Genomic DNA, 25,140 nt, shown 5'->3' with positions numbered 1-25,140 from the left:
TACACTACAAATCAGACAAAACTGATTGACTAAATAAAAAAACAATCTAATTTGTACCTCCACCTTCATTTGTAAGCCTATTAGGTATACTTTCTTTTGTGATGCATTGAGAAATCCCAACAGAATCTTTAAAATGTCCTATTACAATATGAACTGTTAAGTGAGCACACACACACACACACACACACACACACACACACACACACACACACACACACACACACACACACACACACACACACACACACACACACGTAGTAGTATGTGACATATCATGTGACAGAAAACCTCCAACTGCTTCTCTTGGGAAGGGACTGCACACTCAAAACAGACAAGACTCACTTAATGCTTCATTTTTTATTATGCCGTGTTTAACAGTCCGGCACAGAAATGCATTTTTGACTCATGTGTTGTAATGAGAAATCACAAAAATATTAACAATTTTTATTGCAATATTAAATGTTAAAAATCACACCCGTGTGAAGTGAGGGGTAATCTTATCATACATCATTTCATTCCAGCCAAATCAGAATTTGCGTCCTCAACTTCGTCTTCAATGTTTGTGTTACGCAATGTTTGTGTTTACACAAACTCAAAATTGTCCATTCATTGTCAATGGGATTTAATGTTTGTGTAGGACAAAGTTTGTGCACATACACCAAAAGGAGCTGGACAAAAATAAGCATACAGAAAAGGACTTTATTGTCTCAATTCTTCTATCAACACGCAATTCCCCATCCTCTTTCCTTTCTTCCAGCTCTCCTCGACTGATCTCTTCTCTTTCTCCAACGTAATTCTCTTACTGCTCCTTTTACTGTGCTCGTTCCACAACCCAATGGCCAGTCTTCGTATTTCACAGCCGTTGTCAGACACCCAGGCCAGAAAGAATTCACACTTTTTTCTTGACAGGAAGAGCTGCTGTCTCTTTTCATTTTCCTCCGCTCCTTTAGGTAGAGCTGCTCTGGCCCTGGAAAGCGCTGAGTGGAGCTGACTCAAGGCTGATAAGCAGTATCCAACAGAGTCTGTCCTGCTCCTACCGGTCATGATGTGAGCAACTGCTTCCACTGCCCTGGCTGGTGCATCAGGGTCCTCCTTGTCAAAGTAACCGCCAGTCAAGATGGCAGCCTCTCCACACTCTATGGCCTCTTGAAGAAAGCTGAACACCCTACTTGAGCTCAAGGCTTCAGACACGGCCAGAATCATGTCACAGAACTCAGAAGTCAGTGAGTCAATGTCACCGTTGTAAAGGTGCAGGGTGAAGGCGTAGCCAAAGAGTGCATTGACCAAGCCGTAGCATAAGAGAGGAGATGGATTGGCTGTCAAGGAACTCAACTTTGGAATTTTAACGGAAATAGGAGGGACACTGGGTGAGACTGAATTTGTTACCATGATGTTGTTCGCGTCCTGTCTGTTTTGTCCTTTGGTCTTTCTCAACCTTTTGCCTGAATCAGCCTGGTTATGAGCCATTTCTGGTGGTATGTTAACTTGTTTACCAGTAAGATTGTTAACAAGGCTAGTGCTTCCCCCTTCTCCTGCCTCCAGTTGTCTCTCCTCTTCCGCCTCCAGGACCTTCACCAGTGGCCCATCTCCCTCGTCATGAACTTCCCACCACGGCTTCCAGAGGGGAACCAGCCCACCCAGAGCCCCACCTTTGAGCAGGTTCACAAACCCCTCTTTCTCCTTACTGTTCAGGATTCCCCAAAGTGCCTCTTCCGAAAGCATATCAAGATCTAGCCCTGAGAGTCTATCAGACAAGTCTGTCTCCTCTTCCCCACCTTCAAATGCATCTGCGTCTCCCACACTGGTGGCAGCCAGCAGCTCCCCATCTCCACCCTCCTCTCCATCAAGCTCTTTAAGTTTTCTCAAAATACCCTCCACCTCTGTTGTACTCCCTTCCCCAGACTGTTGAAGCTCAGCTAGCTGGGATAGAAGCTCCAAAACCTGGGCTCCCCTTTTTACCTCTCCACCCCCCTCCTCGTCGCTATCTGAGTCAATGCCCGCCTCTCTTAAAAGACTTTCCATCCCACCTTCCAGGCTGTCTGCCTTTTGCCTGAGACCCAGAAGGACATCCTGCATCTTCCTCCTCCCCTCAGCCTCCGTCTGCCCCAAGTCTTTCAGTTCATGTAAAACAGATTCCTTGTAGAACTCCTCAGAGCAAGCAGAATGATCCGGACTCCGATAACATGCCAAGCCACAGTAAGGCACATTACACAGAGGACAGGTATAACAGGAAGCTTTCGACTGGCACAGTCCACAGACCAGGGTCTGTCTGTGGTCCTTTCCATCGTCTGGTTTCTTGGCTGGTGAGAGGAATTCTTCCTGGTTGGCACTTCCTCTGGAAGGCAGCACAATTCCATCTGTAGTCACACTTTGGGGTTCGGCTTCATTCCATTCACTGCAGTGGTAATCGCCCTTTGGGGCAATGTCTGTTAACAGACGCCTCACAGATAGAGGGATTCCCTGTCTGCGTATTGGATTTATGGTGGTAGAAATGGCTGGGCCCACGACGTTACAGCAGAACGGGGTAGCAGATGTGAAGCATCAAGTTTAAGGCCAACCTAAACAGAGAATATAAGAAAGAAAGCAGTATTGTAATTTTACTTTACTTGAGTATTGAGTTATAGTCCACTACAACTCAGATACTTTTAATACACTACAATAACAATTATTTGACAACTTTAGGCAGGCTACTCCTAGTTACTTTGCAGATTCAAATCATAATTAAAAAACTAAAAACACCTTCCATTGACTCCCCATTCATCCAATTTGCTTTTGCAATCTGCTTGTATTAAACGTTAAACTTTGTTGCAAATTGCGGCTAATGTATATTATGTATTATTATTATTATAGGTTCAGCTACCCAGCAGCACATGCCGTAATTAAAATCTGCCCCACCCCAACTAACAATTAAAGTGATCAAGTACTCAAGTAGCATTTGAATGCAGGACTTTTCAGAGTATGTGGACATTGTGGTATTGATTAGTAAACTGATTAGTTCTTCCACAATCTGAGCTGAGCTCCTTAAGTTTAAGTTTAGTATAGCATAGTAGCATAGATAGTACTGTATTATGTATGGCATACAATGTTCCTATGAATTGAATATGAAGGACTTTACCGCGGAGGAAAGAGGTGAGACTGAGTCTTCTATCTAGCCCTGTTTGTTTGAGGTTCTAAACGGATTCCAGCTCTGTACAAAAACAAGTGTTAGATGTAAATTTAAACTCACCACGAAGGCGCCGATAGTAGTTTGTACTTTGTATTAACGATAAGGTATGATGTATGTAGAATTTATATCTAAGATATGTTTCTGCGTACATGGAGCATCTTCAACGTGCCTAGTTTGTTTTGCCGTAAAGTGGTACGTCGCTGTCTGATGACGTCTCGATCGCTGTCGTAAAATATCTGGTAAAATCTATAAAGACGAAATAATATATAAGAAATAATTATATCCCGATATCTTATAACTCTATGGGTTATCCACGCTAGTGACGCTACTGATTTCCAGATACAATATTGGTGAAGTGAGAGGGAAAATGGTAGGGGAATGTTTTGTTGTGTGTCCTCATAAATTTTTTGATTATCTTGTATTCTTGTTATGTTGACCATGTCCATGGACATAATGGGTGTTACTGCTTCAGGCAGCACAGTTAAGGTGATGGAGTTGGTCCTGGTGGCGTCATTGTCCTGCATAATGTCCCTCGAAAAGGAGAAGAGGGGGAGTCATGTAAGACCAGACACAATGGCATAACATTAAGTGAGTTGTATTGAAGGTCAAATGGATGAGACATCTATTCAAACATTGTCATTAGAGTTGAGAGACACAATTATGGCAGGGGCTGTATGGTACGGTGACTGGTATTTTGGACAAAACAAGGTGGAGAAGAGCAATCAAAGGCATTTCATGCTACATCTGAAATCAAATGAGTAATGTGTCTGATAGACCGCATCACTCAATCTGTCAGGAACAGAAAAGGGCGTAGGCCTAACATAAAATCCTCAGTCTTCATTAAAAAAAAAGTGCAAATGTAAACAAATGGACAATTTATATATATTTATATATATATATACACTATGCTTGCTAGTATCTCCTCATAAAGTTTATAGTGATTGACTTTACTAAATTAAATAACATTCATTGCTGTCGGCCTGTCTTCCTGTCTATCACGTCTAATGGGGCAGAAATGGATCAGGAGGTAGACCGGCCGCTTGGGAAGGTTCCCAGTTCGATCCCGGGCTCCCCCAGAGTTAAGTGTAACTTGAAATGCCCTTGAGCAATTAGGGGTTCCCTAATTGCTCCCGATGAGCAGGTTGGTTTTGCATGGTTTCCTCCGCCATCGGTGTATGACTATGAATGGGTGAGTGTAATGCACAATGCAATGGAGGTAGTGAGCAGCACTAAGTTCCTAAAGTTCCTGGGGATACAGATCACGGACAGTCTGTCATGGTCCTCAAACACGTCCTCTCTTGTGAAGAGAGCCCAGAAACGGTTGTTCTTTCTGTGCCGGATGAGAAGAGCCCAACTCCCCCCGCTCCCATCCTCACTACTTTCTACAGGGGCACTATAGAGAGCATCTGTCTAGGGCCAACAACATCAGGAAAGACCCCACCCACCCACACCAGGGACTGTTGGGAGTAAAACAGCAAGATTTTCCAAAAGCTTTTCCCCCCAAGCCATTAGACTTTTGAACAAGTGCAATATCCCCTAACCTTTACCGCCCATATGCTGCTATAAGGACTCATGCAATGCATTTTATGTATCTGCTGAATGACAATAAAGTTATCTATCCCTTGTAAATGAAGCGCTTTGGATAAAGGCGATATAAATGCACCATTTACAATTTCTATTGCTCTCTCCACATGTGTACATTTATGAGTATGTCCATATCCATTTCTGTCACTTTCTGCCTGTTTGATACAGCTCCATGTGTGGTTATGTATCTCCTGCATGGCTGTTTGGCCAGAAGGTGATTGGCCCTCCAGGAGGTCAAGCAGCTAGGGTTAAAGGTCATGCAGGTGGGGGGCTGTCAGATGAAGGCCTCACCCCTCACTGGCCCATGGGCTGGTCTCATGTCGTGCACCATGGGGACTATGGGGAGGGCATGCCAAGGTTGACGTGTGCCATGCTGTCTTGACTCTGCAGGTTGGTATCTGCCAGTCCTACAGGCGGCATACTGTCTTTCTGAGTCTCTCTTTTTCTTTTCATGCAACACAACCACTGACTGTAGATGTACATAATATATTGTACATAATATATTATATAATATGCTATTGACCACAGTAGTTTTTTGAGGGGTGCTAGCCCCTCCAACGACTGGGTTTTGTGTGTGACGTCAGGTGGCAGCCAAGTCTATGGACTTTTTATGTTTGTCTTTCAAAATGACCAAAGCTTGTGAATTCACATAAAAAAATTAATTACTCCCAGGCCTGTCAATAAGAAACTCCTCGTGGCCTAATGTCAGAAGTGACATTTTTATCAACTTGTTTCCAAACTGGCAAGAACAAGCAGATGCTCTGTTCCTTTTGTTCAAAATGACTTTCACCCCGGCAGGCAAATTTTATTTATACAGTGTTGCTCAAGTGACATTAATTGAAAGGAGCATGCAAAGAACAAATTAGCCTATATTCAGCCACAACAATGATGTTCTGATTAGACAGTGAAGATAGTGTTGTAAGTGCAAAGGAAAATCAGAGGCTATCTGTGTGTCACCTGGTTTACCAGCCTTTTTGTTTCATAATTACATGATGTCTGTGTGAGACCTGGTCTGGAGCTGTACTTGAAGACACCCAAATGTATGGGCAGATTTGTGCTGAATTGGAGCCAATCTATGGGCTGGTGACGCGAGGATCGGCTGAAGAGCACCCAGAGTAAGGCTAGTGTTGCCAGGTCTGCTTATTATAAGTGACTTTGGGCATGTACTTCTGTAAAGGTGCTTCTCAATATTGGTAGTTGCTTTTTTGGGGGGGGGGAGGGGGGCTTGTTTTTTAAGTGTATGGATATGGTCTTGTTAAGTGTAGTTGCTTATTTGGGCTTGTTGTCCTAGACCTATTTGCATTATTTTCTCTAGCAAAATCTGGCAACACCAAATAAGGCCCTTACCCTGGCATACACATACTGTCCTGTAAAAAGAGGAAGCACTCTCTGTGTGTGTGTGTGTGTGTGTGTGTGTGTGTGTGTGTGTGTGTGTGTGTGTGTGTGTGTGTGTGTGTGGCAACTGAAATTGAACATGGCAACAACAATCTCTCTCTCTCTCATCATCCTCCCTTGTTTTTCCTGAATGAACTGGTGGGAATGCATCAATGCAAGCCATAATCAATAATTCATCAGCAGGATCTATTATTTACCTATATATTCACTTCCGTACCAAAAAAAATCTAATCTCTCTCTCTCTCTCTCTCTCCCAACAGATCATTGTTGGTATAGGTCACTCAGTTCACATAAGCAAACTCCTTTGCTGTTTGTCTCCTCACTCTTCCACTAGGTTTGTCTGTCTGCGTGCATGTATTGCCACCCGTCCAGGAACACCTGCCCAGTCCAGGAATTGTGTTGTCTGTTGACGGATTATACAAAATGTTCAGCCAGGAAAGAGTATTTTTGAGTATAGTGTTGCTTAACTACATGAACCCTAGCGTCCCTATTCTGGGCAGTCTATATGTGAACATTTTGTGAAAATAGCAGATCTACAAGCTCACAATGCATCACATTGTGACACGCTGTGAGCATGTTATTTCTCTCTCTCTCTCTCTCTCTCTCTCTGTCACTCTGTATTCCATCTCTATGGGTCTCTCTCTCTCTCTCTCTCTCTCTCTCTCCATCACACCATTCCCACAGGAGGCAAGCTTAAGGCTGTATCACACATCTCTCACCAACACCACTATCCTCTTTCCCCTCTCCCCCACCACCTTCCTTTGGCCGAGAGAGAGAGAGAGAGAGAGAGAGAGAGAGAGAGAGAGAGAGAGAGAGAGAGAGAGAGAGGAAGGAAGGAAGGAAGGAAGACAGACAGACAAAGTAGCGCACCCAAGTCTCAAAGGACTGTGCGTCTGCCTGAATCAGGAAGTTAGAATATGATGACAGGAGAGAAAGAGACAGGTATGTGCCCTGTGCATGTGTGTATGCATGCGTGTGTACGTGTGCATGTGTATGTGTGTGAGACACACCAAGACGCTATAGGGACACCATGTGTGACACCAGTGTTGTCTCTCTAGACATTTGATGGAGCAGTACTGTTTGTGAAATTGTTAACATGTACATATCACCTTTTAAAAAGTGTCATTGTTTCAGCCTACACACGCACATATACACACAGTACACACACGCGCGCACACACACACACACACACACACACACACACACACACACACACACACACACACACACACACACACACACACACACACACACACACACACACACATACACCCTTGTGTTCTCTGGCGGTCTGTCTTTACCACCTCACTGCTTCTGCTGGTGTACTTTCTATGTGTCTCCATCTATCAGTCTGTCCACTACAGAACATCCTTCCACAAAGACAAACTAAATTCATGCACAGCACTATCGACTGATGCAGCCTTTTGGCAGGAGTAGAGGGCCTGATGAAGAGGGGGTGAGGTGCGGAGGAGGTTATCCACGGCCTCCTCACATCTGTCCGCAAGGGGACTTGCTTTGTTAACCGATTTCTTCCGTCTCATCTCTTCCCACAACATCAGTCCAAGAGAGAATTCAGGGATAGAGAAGAGAGTTAGGCTTACCCGGTGCATGGTCCATGGGTCACCTTGGCATAAGGCTCACTTGGTAAATCAATGCATTTATTTCCATTTCAATAACCAGCAAGTTATTCTCAGCCAGCACTGAGCAGTGTACAGTGTCGTACAGCCAGAACACGTATTTGTCTGGATGTGTTCAACTCTTGCCCCCCCCCCCCCCCCCCCCACACACACACACACACACACACACACCTCTCTCTCTCTCTCTCTGGCTGTTTCTTCTGTCAAAGAAGTGCATGTTTTTGTGTGTTGAAAACAAATATAACAACTTAATGACCCCTTTCTGTCTAATGGCCTCTTTTTAATAGTACATTCATAGATTCATAGTTTGTGTCAATGGGTTAGTCAGTTGAAGTGCACAGTTCCCTGGCGCCCTGGCCTGGATGGACGGACGGACGGACGGACGGACGGACGGACGGACATTTTGTGAATGTATAGATAGTAGGGGTGTAACGATATAGTAACTGTATAGAAATATCGATTTTAATTTAAAATATCAAAGTACATCGATATGTAAACAGCAAATATTGTATCGTATCGTTTGACTTTGTATCGTATCGTTTTGCAATATAATCAATTTTATTAATACTAAGTGCATTGCATTTAGCAATTTTAAGAAGAAAAAAGAAAAAGATGGGTTTAATTACTTTTCCATTCCATATAGCTACAATTGGTCTATCGATAAATGTGTGTATTCTCTGTGTTCATGTCAAGGTGTGGGTTTGTCCATATGTATTCAAATACAATGTCCATCTATTTGCCAGAGGATCACAGTGATTACTTACTTATATCCATAATACATCTTTCCTTTAAAAAACCTGCAGTATCCACAAGTTTCAAACATATTTAATGTATTTGCTAAATAGTTTCTGTATCGATTTTAAATCATTGAATCGTATCGTCAGAATTATAATTAATAATTAATTATAATATCGTCCATGTATCGTACCGTCAACCATGTATCGTATCGCTGTTAAAATGTATTGTTACACCCCTATTAGATAGAAAATACAAGTGGGGTGGCTTGGTGGCCATAGCTGAGTGCAGTGAGCCCGCCTGGGCAGCCATGGCCCTGGTTCACTGCTCCCAGGATGGATAAATGCAGAGCATTTCACGTATATGTGCATAATGCTATATGCATACAGTGACAAAAAACACACCAAGCAGTGGGCAATATATTATTATCACAAATTTCTATGGAGAAAATAAATGACTGGGACGTTTACTTCTAATCCCACAGTTGAGCTCTCTCTCTCCCTCTCTTGCTCTCTCTCTCTCTCCCCCTCCCTGTCTCTCCACACCATTCCCACAGGAGGCAAGCTGGAGGCCATATCACACATCTCAGGTCCGCCAAGCAAGACTGGTCTCTTTCTCTCTACCTCTCTCTCTCTCTAACCCCCCCCCCCCCCCCCCCCCCCCCCCCTCTCTGCTCTGTGCTCTCTCTCTCTCTGCTCTGTGCTCTCTCTCTCTCTCGCTCCTATCAGGTCTGACTTGCTTGACAGTACTACTTTTTACCACTAGATGGGGGTGTGATACTACTGTTAATCCACAGCAGGCATCTTGATGAATTACAGACAACAAAAAGATTAGGAACATAATGTTTTACTACTACTGGCACTCCTGGGAATAGGATTATACTAAATAATATCTAACAAAGTTACATTCTGCAGCAAAGTTTTTATTTTTACTGGAGTAGTAAGAGGTAAAAAGAAAATCCATGTAACTCTCATCATAGTCATGATAGAATGTCTATTATTCAGAAGAAACAAATCTTTGTCGAAATGAATCTAATACATCTACAAACAGCAAAAATGCCTTAACACAACTGCAGACAAAAAGGTAATCCATGCCTTTTATCTCCTCCAGAATTGACTGGTGCAATGCACTTTATTCCATGCAGATGCAGCTATGACATAACTATAGATACCAGTAAGACGCCTGAGGGCGAGAAGCGACCTTGTCGCTGGCTGACAGCAGACTGCTGGGTGAGCGCTGGCGCTTTGGAATGAGGGGTCAGATCAACATATCCGCCTGGGTGACAGCAGGACTGCTGGGCGAGCTCTGGCGCTTTGGCATGGGGGGGTCAGATCAACCTATGGAATGAATTCTGTACTGGCCATGGAGCGTGTCTTGAGTGTACAGGGTTTGATGAGGTCAAAAGTGGCAGCAGGGGCAGTGTCTTGACTCTCGAGTGTACAGGGTTTGACGAGGGCCTGCCACCCTTAGATCTCCATATATGGAGCTGATCTGTTCTGACATTCCATATGTTGATCTGATCATGCCAAAGCGCCAGCGCTTGCACAGCAGTCTGCCGTCACCCAGGCAGATGCGTGCACGCGACTCCACACAAAATCGGCTAGTGGTTTTTGCGAAACACATTTTTTGTTACTACTTCTACATATTTTGTCCAAACCTCACACAAATCGGTATACATTATTTCTATCACAGTTCTCATATTCCATACCGATTGGCTTGGCTATGATTGACATCCAAAGGTAGTGGGGGTGGCCGTTTTGCACAAAATTCTCACATCACATGAATGCAGCACCTGATTTCTGGGAAACTTTGCACGCACATTCACACTATGCCAGGGAAGAACCCCATCCGAAACTTTTAAAAACTCCTTATGGTTGCGCTAAACAGCCCACTTCATGTTTTGGCCTATAACTCAACTCTTGAACCGTAGGTCATCTCTCTGGATCGTCCTCAGACAAGCCCTACATCTTCGCTTCCAGTCATCCCGGTTCTCCATACATCTGACCAGTTTGTTGGTACTTTGCACTCCTGCATCTTTCTTTCTTTTTTTCTTTTTTCTTTTTTTTGTGGCTTTCGCCTTTATTTTATAGAGGGACAGAGACAGTAGGCCGACAGGAAATGGGGAGAGAGATGGGGGGAGACATGCAGTAAAGGCCGTCGAGATCGGGAGTCGAACCCGCGGCACACTGCCAGACTGGATTACCAGCCAAGGTGCCTGGACCGCTGAGCCACGGCCCAGGCCTGCAGCTAGATTATTAACGAAAACAAAGAAAATAGAACACATCACACCAGTCTTGCACACCCTCCACTGGCTTCCGGTCTCCCATAGAATAGATTTGAAGGTACTACTTATAGTTTACAAAGCACTCAACAGCCAAGGCCCTGCATACATAACAGATTTCTTACCACAAGTAAGACGCGCGAACATGGGAAGCGAATGCAGCTCGTAAATTGCAATAACAACAATTAGAATAAATTACGTACTTTTTTAAAGTGTTTTTTTAAGATTCTTTTTTAAGTTAAGTTTTTTTGGTGTGTGTGTGTGTGTGTGTTTTGTGTGTGATACAGCTGCGCCCTCTGGTGGCAGGCCGGTGGTGTTACAGCATGACACACAGACAGACAGACAGACACACAGACAGTTTAGGCCATCTTCTATAGTTAGTGCTCACTGCGTTCGCAATCACTGCGTTCGCAATCATCCACTCCATCCAGAACATTAAGATCCTCAACAGCAGGTTTACTAACCACAAAAGGAAAAAATAAACCACGAAAAAATAGGAGGCCGCATTCTCTTTTTATGCACCAAAATTATGGAATACAATTCCTCAGGAAATCAGAGAGGCCAATTCCACCAACATTTTCAAACAAAAACTAAAAACACACCTCTTCAGAATGGCCTTCTCCACCCTACCGTAGCACTTTATTGAGGCTTCCCCAATCCCCAGCATGTATTATTATTATTTTTTTCAACAAATATCTTAAATGCTTGACCTTCTCATGCCTATTTTTATCTTGATGTCTGACTTTATGCACATTCACTGTCTTGTCTTGTATTGTGTTTGATATATTAACCTATGACCCAACTGTAAAGCACTTGATGTATGTCCTGCCTGCAAGCACTTTGAACTGCAACCCTGTATGAAAGGTGCTATATAAATACAGCTTATTATTATTATTAATATTATTATTACTTGATCGTGTGACTCTGCTGACTGGGTTCTGTGCAGGTGTAGCCTGGGCAGCATTCCATTTCGGGTTTATGATCCGGTCGGGAGCGGATGGTAACTTTTGTCATGTTGTATACAGTAGTCAATGATTTCTAGTCATCTGGCAGGAAACCACAAGACGGAATCAGTACTATGAACTATGAAACAAAATGAACAAAATGAACAGATGGTGCATCGATAATAATGCTCCGTTTAAGCCTTTTATTATTCCATTGCACAAATGAGCATTTCAGAGTTGGGCAAGGAGTTGGTGAGGCTTTACGGTTATGTTTTTTTACTATTAGAGAAACATGGGTGGTGTCCAATAATTGATCATGGTCAATTGCTCCCAGTCACAGCCTAGTGAGCCTACATGTTGTCAGCAGTGGCACACATAATTAGTACACACCACTAGACGCACGCACGCACGCACGCACGCACCTCATAGCCTAAGGAGATTGGTCTCTCTAAACATAACTGTGATTTTATAGAGGAGGTTTGTAGTGCACCCTAATGGAACTGACATGCATATCAAACGAGCGCTGTATGTTTTTTGCACCCATGATTCAACATCAATTATTGTTTTGACCCGGCTCCTCAGCCGAAAAAAGAAACCTTCTCCCTCAGAGGAGTTCGAAAGCAGCTTTTCGAGGGCCCTCTTGTGCCTGATGAGTGGAGGGCAAGGCGGAGGATTCATACATGGTTGAGAGGAAAGTTAATGTTTAGGCTAAGCCTAATATACTGTGATGCATTGTCCGCTTGTACGGTTTATTACGACCGTAGGTCGCATTTACTATAAAAACCTGCATTTCCCATTCGTTGCGTCAACCATGCCTCCATATATGGTCACGCCTTGTGACATGACACCTCGTGATATCACGCCTCCATATACACGCCTCATGACGTCACGCTTCCATATATAGTCACGCCTCGTGACATCACGCCCCCATATATGGTCATGCCTCGAGACATCATGGAGACCCTTATAGATCTCCATATATGGTTGTCAGTCCAAACACTGGTTGCCGCGACGTGACTCAGACTTCCAAATTGGTACAACACATGGATATCCATATGTGGAGCTGACTATCATCACCTGGATCTCCTTATATGAAGATCACGACACTGACCTCATCAAACCCTGGATAGCCATACATGGAGAAGACTGGATCATCACCTACATCTGCATATGGAGCCGGCCAGCAACTCTACATCTGACCTCACTGACACCAGATTAATAGTTTAACTCATGCTTCTCAAAGAAGCTCTGTTGTTTCAGGCCTGAAAAAGTAAATTTAAAAAAATCCATATATGGGCATAACAGGGATTGTATTAGGGCATCGGCTGGGAATGCCCATGCATATATGGAGATCCCTGATGTCATCAATATTAAGCCCATATATGGGAATGTCAATATATGGCCATACCGTGACAGTCTCATAATAACCAGTATGGTTGCCGCCTCTGGTTGCCGCAAAGCGAGTCATACTTGCAAATGAACCAAGTTGGTACAACACATGGATCTCCATATGTGGAGCTGACTATCATCACCTTAATCTCCATATATGAAGATCACGACACTGACCATCAAACCCTGGATAGCCATACATGGTCATACTAGATCTGAATATATGAAGCCGACCAGCAACTCTACATCTGACCTCACTGACACCAAATGAATAGTTGTGTGTGTGTGTGTGTGTGTGTGTGTGTGTGTGTGTGTGTGTGTGTGTGTGTGTGTGTGTGTGTGTGTGTGTGTGTGTGTGTGTGTGTGTGTGTGTGTGTGTGTGTGTGTGTGTGTGTGTGTATAAGCGAGTGAGTGGCGAGGGCGTTGTTTGCCAGAATGGATGTTTGCTAAAGATAAAGCACACAATTGATAATAATAATATAGACTGAGTGCCTGAATGAATGAATTACTGAATGAAAAGATTGTGGGGATGAATCAAAAAGCCAAGTATGACATTAAGTAACATTGCATAAACAGCACACACTAACAAAATGAGACCAGCATGAGATGAGCACCACTCAATAGATCTGGGCTTAAACAGGCCATGACCTGTTAAATAAATGTAGGCCAAGAGCAAAAGTGATTTCGATGCAAATAACAAACAAATACAAACCATGAATAATAACAAAAATACAGAGTCATGAACACAGTAATGAAAGGAAAATGAACACAACAGTAAATAAACCAAACAAAAGCATCAACCAAGCATCACTTTAATTCCCACTCACATTCATACATTTACTATGTCTCTAACTCCAGTTCTCTCTTTGTATTTTTTTTTATGCCAAACCAAAGCCAACTTTGTATGTGCTTCTGCATGGTAGGCTGGCCTTCCAGGATCAGAAGTGTTGTATTGTTATTCATGGCCATGGGGATAGATTAATCTAGGCTAATGTTACCAGATATCATGGAGATCTCTGCCTACCGATACTTCTGGGGATTTATAAATGTTGCTGCTAACAAAATTACACCCACTATTTCGGAAACCAATTCTGCCACTGCCCCAAAATGGCCACCCTTATAGTAAATGGGTTGCAGTCAGTGCAACTGAGACTTAGGTATCTGCTGTTTCTTTAGTTGCAAGCCTTCAATACTGTAGCTCGAACCATTGCCTGGGAGTAGACTGCAGGCATGACAGCCCCTCCTTTAGCAACCTCCCACCCAAATGTAGTGAGGTCTGCAGATCTGCAAGTGGCTCGCACTGATCTGCAGCCTTCTACAACATGACCTGCAGGATGCAGATGATCATGATTCATCCAGATTCAGAATCATATTAGTCTGCCAATACTATGCTAAGAACTCTACTGGAATGTACTGGTGTCTTTTAGTTCACTGTGAGTGGCATCACGTTCCTAGTACTAGCAGTACTTTAACAGGGGTAGGAGACTGTACCACATCCTGACAGGACAACCACAAGCATCCAATATGCTCTTAGTGCATTTTGCACTGAGTATTATGGCGATGTCACCAAATGCCACTGCAAGCAACTCCCAGAAATGTTCATCAATGTTCTGATGCAGCCAAGGAATGGCATCAGAATATGCATCATGCCAGGATGGATGAAGGTAAATAGACTGCATTTATATAGCACCTTTCTAGTCTTCCTGACCCTTCAAAGTGCTGGGTGAATGTACCCATTCAAGGTTCAAGGTTTTGCTCAAGGACAGGAGGAGCCAGGGATCAAACCCGAAACCTTTTTGGACTCCAAGACAGCCGTCCTACCTCGTGAGCGACTGCCGCCCTGCATGATGACAGACTTCCATCACTCCACTGGATTAGACATGTCATGACATGGAACTGCAGCGAGCACATGATCTGGGTGAGAAGGTGGAGAAATGATAAATGGACATGGATCCAGATTAATTAATTCGTTATGGCAAGAGATGCATTTCTGGACATTCAAACATAGACTTCTAAAGCACCTTTATAAATTGGCTACAATCCAAAATATTGCTATTTCCTGATTATTATAGCCTACTTTAAGCACATAATGATGACATTGCATAGTTATGACAAGAGATACATTTTCCGATGAACACATATACACTCACAAATAAACCAAAAGCTAAAATATAGCCATTTCCTGATTTTATTTACATTTTGACATAATGCAAATGATGCTAATCAAGACAGGTTGCATGACTTCACCATGATAATAGATTAATTTCTGGACATAACAAAGATGGACTTGATGGTCTTAATCACCTTTCTAAGTTAGCTGGAAGCGAAATGAATTATTTCCAGTTTTTGGGCGATTACGTACCTCATTGTGCTAATTACTGAAATTTCCCAGCATGCAACTTTTAGCAACCAAGCCTAATCTCATATGTTAAACATATGAATTACATTTTAATCATAAAGGTTTACAGGAAAAACATTTCTGGGTCTGGTCCACAAGATTCGCTACACCACCAAGATACCCATGTAGGCTACCTGTCTAAATACTTCCTTAATGTCAACGAAGTCCACACCCACAACACCAGAGGGAGTTATTTTATGCATGTGCAACCCAGATTCGGCACTAACAATTAAGGGACTAAATTCACTTCGCTCCTATATGCCACAAAAATGTGGAACGCCCTACCAACAATCATTAAGACATGCGAATCCCTTGACTCCTTCAAAACGAATACCAAAACTTTACCAACTCGTACTCGAAATACTAAATGAACTGTTAATGTAGTTAACAGTTTCCCTCCCTCTCTGAAATCTGAAATGATCTTGTATACAGATTTATTTGATTGTATAGTAGTCAATCTCTACTATAAAATTAAGAAAGAATAACATGACACAGAGACAGTGATTGCTTAATTTAGGACCTTCTAGCAGTTAATTTCGTTTTATTAAACACATTTCTTCCATGTAGCCCATGTTTTGTAATGGCATCATCATGCTATTATGCCTGTGGATATACAGAGTGAAATTAACAATGATAAATGAATATGATAAAAATACCTTTTATATAATCACCAACATGAATTATGTTTGTTATTTAAAGCTAGGTAGAGTAGTGGGGTGAGATGGAAAAGGGGGCCGGGGCGACCATACACATACCTGTTACCCTTCAAAACCGCTCTCAATGGGCACCTACGAGGCCTGCAATTCGAAACTGGCCCCCGTAAAATCTGAATCCCCCACCCACCCCTTTTTCCGCTCACTGTATGTCTCTTTTCCCTTATAACCTCCTCTATGATGATTTCCTGTTATTGGCTATATAGAAGTGTATATTTGTACGTCTCTAAATGTTATGATGAATTGAAAATGGTGGACCCTATTGTAAACAAGTGTAATGCTTTATGCATGGTGTCGTCCACAGTTAACAGTTTTGTATTGAGTTGAGTTCAGACGTGTTTCCACGTCTGAAAACAAACTTCATGGTAGAAACGGATACCGTAGAAAATGTCATGCTTTATCGAGTCACTCATAAGAGTAAAAGTGAACGCACGCACGCGCACACACGCACAGTTAATTGTGCGCGCGCACACACACACACACACACACACACACACACACACACACACACACACACACACACACACACACACACACACACACACACACACACACACACACACTTTATTGTCATTGTTTACAATATTTTGAAGGCAGGTCTCATTGACTGCTACACAGACCAATCACGTCTCACCTTGGACCTGGCATGTGACGAATCAACGAAGAGAACCATCGAAGAGAACCCTCCCCCGAACTGGATGTTGAGAATGAGAAAGAACGTCATCTGCTTCTGCTTCCATACATTTAGCCTTAGCAATTAGCTTGGATAGGATACCAGTTATCGCCTCGTCTTTACTTCTGAATTAGCCACATGTTTTACTGTTGCTCATATTGACAAAGCCAGACATGTATATAAAATCCTCAACCCACTGTAGAGACATGCGGAAGGGAGAATTGATCGCGTGAAATCAATGCTGGCTAGCTTCATCGATGCTAGCAAATGAGCAGAGGAGGGTGAAAAAGCGACCGTGGCTATTAACAGCGAGCCAGCCAGCGAGCCATGGGTGGTCCTGGTCCGTTTCTCAGTCATTATTGCTTGCTTCGTTAAATTACATGCGTTTGTGTGTACAGCGTGGTATATAATGCAGCATACACATGCCTTCTCTATTTGAGCGACCACATCAAACATGAGGTGGATGCTGGCAAATACTGCGGCATGGTCATGCTGGACCTTTCAAAAGGCTTTTGACACCGTGAACCACTCCATACTGGTTAACAAGCTAAAGGCAATTGGTTTCGATAGCACATCAGTGAGCTGGATGCAATCCTACCTGGAGGGGAGAGAACAGATGGTGGAGGTGAATGGAATACTGTCCCCCCCCCCCCCCCTCCCAGTGAGCTGTGGCGTTCCACAAGGGAGCATACTAGGACCTTTACTGTTCCTAATATATGTTAACGACATGACTTCAGCTTGTGACTGCAACTTGTTCCTGTTCGCAGATGACTCGGCACTGCTAGTCTCGGACAGGAACAAACTGCAGGTTGAAAAGGCCCTCAGCTCTGAACTCGGTAGAATCTGCACCTGGCTCGCTGATAACAAACTATCTTTACACCTGGGAAAAACTGAATCCATTCTCTTTGGCTCTAATAGTAATCTCAGCAAGGCAAATGGCTTCTTGGTTAGAGTGGGTGACAATGTTATCACACGTAAAGATGAAATTACCTACCTAGGTTCCATCCTGGAGGCTAATCTTTCCGGTGATAAAATGGCCACCAACGTAATCAAAAAGGTCAACCATAGAACAAGATTCCTTTACAGGATCTCCTCACTGGTCAACAAAAACACCTTGAAGACCCTAACAGGAGCCCTTGTACAGGGTTACTTTGACTATGCATGCACCTCCTGGTACCACAGCACCTCAAAGGCCCTTAAAACCAGGCTCCAGACTTCCCAAAACAAACTGGTCAGGCTCCTACTTGACCTAGCCCCCCGAACCCACCTCACCCCTGCCCACTTCGACAGGCTGGAATGGCTTAGGGTCGACGACAGAGTACAGCATCTTGCAATGGGTCTGGTCCACAAGATTCGATACACCACCAAGATACCCATGTACCTGTCTAGATACTTCCTAAATGTTAACGAAGTCCACACCCACAACACCAGAGGGAGTGCAACGAACCATGTACAACCCAGATTCGGCACAAACAAGGGACTAAATTATTTTCGCTCCTATGCCACCAAAATGTGGAACGCCCTACCAACTGTCATTAAGACATGCGAATCCCTTGACTCTTTCAAAACCGCTCTCAAAGGGCACCTACGGACGGCTGCAATTCGAAACTGGCCCCTGTAAAATCGGAATCCCTCAAACACGAACGCAAGGACAACACAAGAGACGGTCGCGGCCACACAACCAACTCAAGGTATGGCCACTGAGCCGACTTGGGGACCCATCGCAAGGACAACACAAGAGACGGTCACGGCCACACAGCCAACTCAAGGTACGGCCACGGAGTCGACTTGGGGACCCAACGCAGCTCCTCCAAGGAAAACAAACAAATTAACGGAGCTGAACGTGAATCCCCCCCACCGCCCACCCCTTTTTTTCCCTCACTGTATATGTTTCTTTTCCCTTTTTACCTCCTTTATGATGAATTCCTGTTCTGTCTATAGAAGTGTCTATTTGTACGTCTCTAAATGTTTTGATGATTTGAACATGGTGGACCCTATTGGAAACAAGTGTAATGCTTAATTGGGTCGTCCACTCACAGTTAACAGCCTTTGTATTGAGTTTGTGCTTGAAATGTACTGTAATTCTGCAAACTGTTAATAAATTCTTCAATCAATCAATCAATCAATAATGCAGCATACGTACATACCTGATCATCTTCGTAGAATATCTTTGCAGGAATTTCCTTGCGTATGATTTTGCCGAATATCGTGTCTCCACCCGGCTGAGCAAACTGCGCTTTAGCAATTTCATCAGCCATGTTGGCGCTGACTGGACTAACTGGACTGTACTGTCTGACTGTCAAACTCACACACTATGCACCAGTGTTGCCAGATTTGGATAAAAACAAGCCCTAAAGAAGCGACTGGGTCACACTTTAAGGCCCTCATTTATCAATCGAGTGTAAAATCTGCCCCAAATTCGAGTGTAGGATTCGTAGTACACCCACGTCGGGTCGGCATTTACAAAGTGATCGCAGACAGCTGTTTCTTCCTTAATTTCGTTCCGACGTTAATAAATGTGACGGCTGAAATCGATCTGGCACGCCCTATGAAATCAAGCCTCGCCCTCGTTTTTGCGACATGAACAACTGCAATACGACCTGGAAACCATGGTTACAGGAAAAATAAAGTTCCCCTCGCTTGCATAAGTTGCCTTTCTGCCCCCTCTCATACACACAAACACACACACACACACACACACACACACACACACACACACACACACACACACAGACGCACGCACGCACACGCAACTTGCAACTTGTTGTATCTTAAATAAATAAACCTGCATGAATTAAATAAAGCTGTAGCCTACCCTGTCTGTTTCTCCTCTCGCTTCGCTTCCCCCCTGTCCGCCTCACCCCCCCCGCACGCATGCACGCACATATCGCAATTTGCAAGCAACTGTCACTGTGTGTTGTTAGTTGTATATTCAATTATTAAAGTATTTTTAATTTAATATACAACAAGAAATATTAGTGAACGAAAACCTGAACCTGTGAACCATGAATTAAATAACAAATAGGCACACACACGCTGCTGTTTTGCATAGGTGCTCCTCCTGTCCTGTCTGTCTCTCTCTATCACTGTGGTCCGTCCGTGACACCGTGATCAACTGACCAGCACGTTCGACGATTTAAATTGCCTCGCAGTCGCTGCAGTGGTTGGGCTGTCAACTGTCAAATCAATTATATGAATATTGAAGCCAAAACCGTAGCCTCATGTGGCATGCACTGGACAGTGGTGGTGGTGGGCTGCAGGCTGGGTTAGCCTATACTATCTCCGATGCGTTCCCACTTGCGCTGGCACGACACATTTGGCATTCGAGCGACGCGTCGGGTTTATTAAACGAGGAGGAGATTGCACATACTGTAACTCCAGAAAGACATCGGCCTGCTGTAGATTAGGCTACAGTAGGCTACCCATGTTGGGACTCTCCGCAGCTGCAGCGCTGTACTATAATCTCCAACGTCCCGTCATGGAAATATTTCAGCACAGACAGCCCAAATCCTCGCATGTATGCGCTCATCATGCAAAACACTGTTTAAATGGCTTACGCATCTAACTTGCAACATTGTTTTTAAAAGCGCGATTTTAATTGCTTGCTTGTAAAGTTGGAAATCTCCTACTAATTTCATATGACACAAAGACACATCGTTGATGTATTCCTTTACTTTTTTTTTCTTTTTTACATTTAGCCCATATACATACAGTTTTATATAAACATTTTAGGAGTGAATACATATGTTTCGATGCCTGTGACAGCGTGTCAGCAGTTCAGACAATGCTGCTCCGCTGTTCTACGACAGAAAAACAGGTGAGGACAAAGCGTACGACAGCTCCCGACCAGACGTGAGTTTTGTCCTGGCTCAAGTTCAAAATCAAACGTTGGCGCAAATGGTAAATGCCGAAAATTGCGGTAATTTCGGCGTACACCCATATTTTGGCGTACGCACGGTTGATAAATGAGGGCCTAAACCTGTACATCTGCTATTTATAAAAGAAAATCTTGAAAAGTCACTTACAATAAGCAGACATGGCAACACTGTACACCACGCTCCACTGCTCTACATCCCATACGTCAGAGGGGCGCCAGCTCGCCTTGTGATGGGCTAGTTGGTTGTCAGGCAACCGCCTATCTATAGAGACACACGGGGACTACAAATTTCACGCCCCCAAATGAGACAGCGGCCCCACTTCTGGTCCGTTAGACCAGTGTACTGCATGCCAGCCCATAGAAGTCAATTGAAATTCCACTGTAGTTAGCCTACTTTTAAAATAATACAACATGAACTGAAGACTATATTGATTTGAATAAAAATATGTTTCCAAATGTATGAAGTGTCTTTGTCAACATATTTTTTTGTTTTCTCAATAGATGACTTGTTTCACATTTAATTTACCACTTGAATGAGTTACCCATAATGTTAACGGAGCAGAGCTGAGTTGACAGACTGATTACCTGTCGCTTATAAGTGACGTTCCAAGCGCCGCCGAGTTTGAAGATACATTATCCGTATTTGTGGTGCATGGTGTGAACATGCAGGCGTATATGAATTCTTTACCTGCCGCGGAGCTCCGACGGTACAAAGAAAAAATAAAACTTGTTGGATTATCAATTTGTCCATATGATTTGCCTAAAAGTAGTTGGGAAAATGACCCAACTAAATGGCCAGGAGTGACATATCCAGATATTGTCAACTATCTAGTGGATTCTCCAGGTTTATAGATAATAAAATATCAATTAGAATCTATCTTATTTATTACAGTTTTAATACATATTACAATATATGGGCTATTTATTTATATAGCCAATATATTGCAATTTCACGGGAATTGGGAGCTTCATGCATGAAGAATAATATAATAAATTACTTTTCAGGCAGTCAATTTCAGTCTGTGTAATCCTATATAGCAGCATATGCTCCTCAGATGATTTTGCCTGACTTCTTGATATTGTCAATCTATATCATATTCAGTAGGATAGGATTAATGGTTCACATGACGCTCGTCCTTCACGTGCGTCGTGGCGTGACTTGCTTTGTTTTGAGCGCCTGGCTAAGTTATGTGCATTTGTAAACGTTCAGATTTCAAATAGCCTATAAAGTGCTCACCCCCGGGGACACGGATGTTAGAATTTTGAACGGGCTGCTATTAACACCCGTGCATCCCGTATTGTTCAAGAAAATGCATTTTAATCCGATCGGTGACCATTTTCTATAAAGGTTATAATAATGCATGAGTGCAATACACCTCCCAACCGATAAGGGCACGTATTGAAAGCATATAGCGAAATTTTTTTAAATTGGCCAGCCGTCGGATAAAAATGCTTTTTATTGAACAATATAAGGACTACACGGGTGCTAATAAACGTGCAAATGTATAACATCCGTAGCTCCGGGGGTGAGCACTTTATATTTGAAATCTGAACGCTTATGTACACTTAAACGTAGTAAATGTAGCAAGGCACTAAAGACAGGGTGAAGTTGCGTCATGACTGACTATCATAAGTTTCAAGGCTATTTTCACTGTGACATATACCTTCATAAGCTTCACTTGAATACTTAATTTCCACCACTTGTGGAGTTCACAAACTTCTTCTGGATGGTTTCCCAGATTTTTTACTAGTGGATGGGTGCAGCCATTTCTGTCTCTTTTCATGATCAGCTGGAAGTTGATGAAACATCAAGTCTGGGTTTTTTTCTTTGTTGTTTTTACAAAGAGGAACGCAGCACACTTTAGGCATGATGAAGACTGGCCGTTTAACCGTTTACAACGCTGGACTCTGTCACGCTCGTCGTGGTCGCTCGATCCGTCGCTGGGGAATGCCGCATCTAGCGGTATTTATAAGGATTAATGCGTGACGTACAAATCATACGTCAGGGAAACTTCAATATATCCGATGCTAGCAGTCTTTACAATCTTATGGAGTATATTATAGTACATTGTGGGTTGTATATTGAGATGGCAGGTATATGACATTAAAAAGGACAAATAAAACATATGGGACACATTATTCGAACACAAAATAAATCGCTACAGCCTCAGTAATGAACCAGTGAAATAAGGGTATTTTATGATGCCTCTCATAGGGATTGCATTGGCAGCTGCAGTACACAGTTGAAACGGACCAGAAGTGGGGACGCTGTCTCATTTGGGGGCGTGGAATTTGTAGTCCCCGTGTGTCTCTATGAAGTTCATGATTCAACGGTTGAATCATGACTTGCTTCCTTCCGGGTTACCCGGAAGGAAGCAAGTGAGCAAAATAAGTCAACATGGGGACTCGTCTGAAGGTGAGATTTGTAGAAAGTCTTTGTTTTTGTTATTGTTCTTTCATATCAATGAACATCTGATCTGAAGGACTTTCATTTGCACGGTTGTCTGCTGTATTATTGCTGCTATTATTGTAAAAAAAAACTGTACACATTTCTCATCTGCTGGACGTCTATGAAGATGTTAGCTCTGGTCCATAGCTCTAATGCTGTTGCATCTGCATTAGAGCTATGGATCAGAGCTAGACCAGAGCTATGAAGATGTTTACATAGATTGTGTGTGTGTGTGTGTGTGTGTGTGTGTGTGTGTGTGTGTGTGTGTGTGTGTGTGTGTGTGTGTGTGTGTGTGTGTGTGTGTGTGTGTGTGTGTGTGTGTGTGTGTGTGTGTGTGTGTCGTATAGGATAGGTGTTGGGCGTATTTAAAGCTTTGCACAGAACCAGGCTGGCTGTGTTCAAGGATGATCCTAGAGCACTGGAAGGTAGGAAAGTCATATAGCTGGTTCTGCAGTTCACTACTGCAGAGTTATATCAATAATATGTAACTTCAGCCTTGTTTTCCTACATCAAACGTTTGACAAACTTGTGTTTACCTTCACGAAGCTTCAAGGTTAAAAGTCAATGAGGGGTTCAAGGAAAACAAAACTGAAACTAATGAAGAAAACATCAGAAAGGTATAGTATAATTTAGGGTGTAGTGATTGATTGATTATTGTATGATCAGTTTGCAGAATGGGTACAGTTCAAGGAAAGTACAGATCAATACAAAATCTGCTAGAGGATAAGCACTGAGACTTGTTTACATACTGTAAGGGTCCTCCATTTTCAATTCATCAAAACATTTAAAGACATACAAATATACCCTTCTATACAAAAAAGAAATCATACACGGTTAGAAGAAAATGAAAACATGTACAGTATAGAAAGAATCTACAAGAAAAGCATAATGGGGGTCCATGACCTAATGCATAATCAAACTGGGGGTTCTTGAAATTAAAAGGTTTGAGAACCACTTATCTAAATTTGGTACAGTAATAATAATCTGTATCATCTTTGTAGTCTTTTTAACAACCCATCTTCCTGCTGCTTTCAGATGATCAAGATGGGCTCAAATGTGGAGATTGTTCTTCGAGAGACCGTCATACAAGCGGAGCATGTAGCAAAGGATATGATATGTAGGTTTTCTTTCCTCTTTTGACTTGTATACACACATTTGATATGGTATCTATTACTGTACAATTCTTCTCTTCTAACATATTTTTGTTCTTGCAGTGCTTCGACCCAGAGAAAGCCTTCTACTAGAAAATGTACCGTATTGTGACCAGCCCAGGCCAGGCTGGACTGGGTCAAAACCAGCCCAGCCCTGCCAGACCGGTCCACCACAATCAGCACGCAGATAGCAGATACTCTACCGCCCGCTCCGTCAAGGCACGCACAAACAAGCCCTAATAGAAAGTCATGGACAGGCCAAGACCTTTCATCTTTGTCAAAATATCAGTACACTCGGCGAGTCGGCGTGTAAAGGATCCACCTAAAATAATAATTTTATGAGTTGAAGGAACACTAGTTCTGTAACCTGACTCTGCCAGATGGGGGTGGTATTGACTTCACAAGTTCACAATAGGTGAAGCAAATGTGATTAATGTGAAGCAATCATCTTTTCCATCCGGCAGAGTCCGTTTAAGAGTTCTCACCACACACAAAATCTGTAAGAGCTACACAAGATTTCCTGTCATAGTTAGATTGTCATGTGTATATTTATCTGTGGTATTGATCTGACTAGGCGCTCATAAGAAAATGTGTGTGCTTTTTGTTGCTTTATATTGCTTTGTATTGTTTTCTGATTATCAAATGTACTTTTAAACTGCCCTGTCTGGTTTTATTTGTTGTTTAAATTGTCCTGTCCTGGGATAGAATAGAAAGCAACAAGGCCATTGAAACCCAGCACTATAAGGAG

The 25,140-nt window shown here is 43.0% G+C and overlaps 3 protein-coding genes across 4 annotated transcripts; 1 reads left to right on the top strand and 2 right to left on the bottom strand.

Moving 5' to 3' along the window:
• Positions 1-342: 342 nt before the first annotated feature.
• On the bottom strand, positions 343-2,532 carry LOC306930811 (zinc finger HIT domain-containing protein 2-like; the record flags this gene model as incomplete). The annotated part of the gene is made up of 1 exon (XM_079511906.1): positions 343-2,532. A coding segment is annotated over one exon (1,833 nt), but the record flags the coding sequence as incomplete, so codon positions are not given.
• A 1,036-nt stretch (positions 2,533-3,568) lies between these two features.
• Positions 3,569-19,185, bottom strand: LOC306931389 (uncharacterized protein). Of its 2 annotated transcripts, XM_079512771.1 has the most exons (4): positions 19,063-19,185; positions 16,877-16,936; positions 14,953-15,045; positions 3,569-3,697 (listed from the first exon to the last, which is right to left on the bottom strand). In XM_079512771.1, exons 1-4 carry the CDS (start codon positions 19,171-19,173, stop codon positions 3,677-3,679), a joined length of 285 nt encoding a protein of 94 aa, XP_079368897.1. In that variant the 5' UTR covers positions 19,174-19,185; the 3' UTR covers positions 3,569-3,676. The 2 variants fall into 2 exon arrangements, with proteins under 2 accessions (XP_079368897.1, XP_079368896.1); XM_079512770.1 differs by lacking the exon at positions 3,569-3,697 and having other exon boundaries at positions 14,160-15,045.
• A 3,963-nt stretch (positions 19,186-23,148) lies between these two features.
• Positions 23,149-24,596, top strand: LOC306931391 (complex III assembly factor LYRM7-like). The gene is made up of 5 exons (XM_079512773.1): positions 23,149-23,208; positions 23,594-23,666; positions 23,788-23,858; positions 24,277-24,358; positions 24,456-24,596. Exons 1-5 carry the CDS (start codon positions 23,191-23,193, stop codon positions 24,581-24,583), a joined length of 372 nt encoding a protein of 123 aa, XP_079368899.1. The 5' UTR covers positions 23,149-23,190; the 3' UTR covers positions 24,584-24,596.
• Positions 24,597-25,140: the final 544 nt, after the last annotated feature.

Source organism: Electrona antarctica, assembly GCF_951216825.1.
Source record: "Electrona antarctica genome assembly, chromosome: 10".
In the NCBI taxonomy this organism is placed as follows: domain Eukaryota; kingdom Metazoa; phylum Chordata; class Actinopteri; order Myctophiformes; family Myctophidae; genus Electrona; species Electrona antarctica.
Note: the sequence above shows the minus strand (reverse complement) of the source record. Positions and strands in the feature narration are given on the sequence as shown.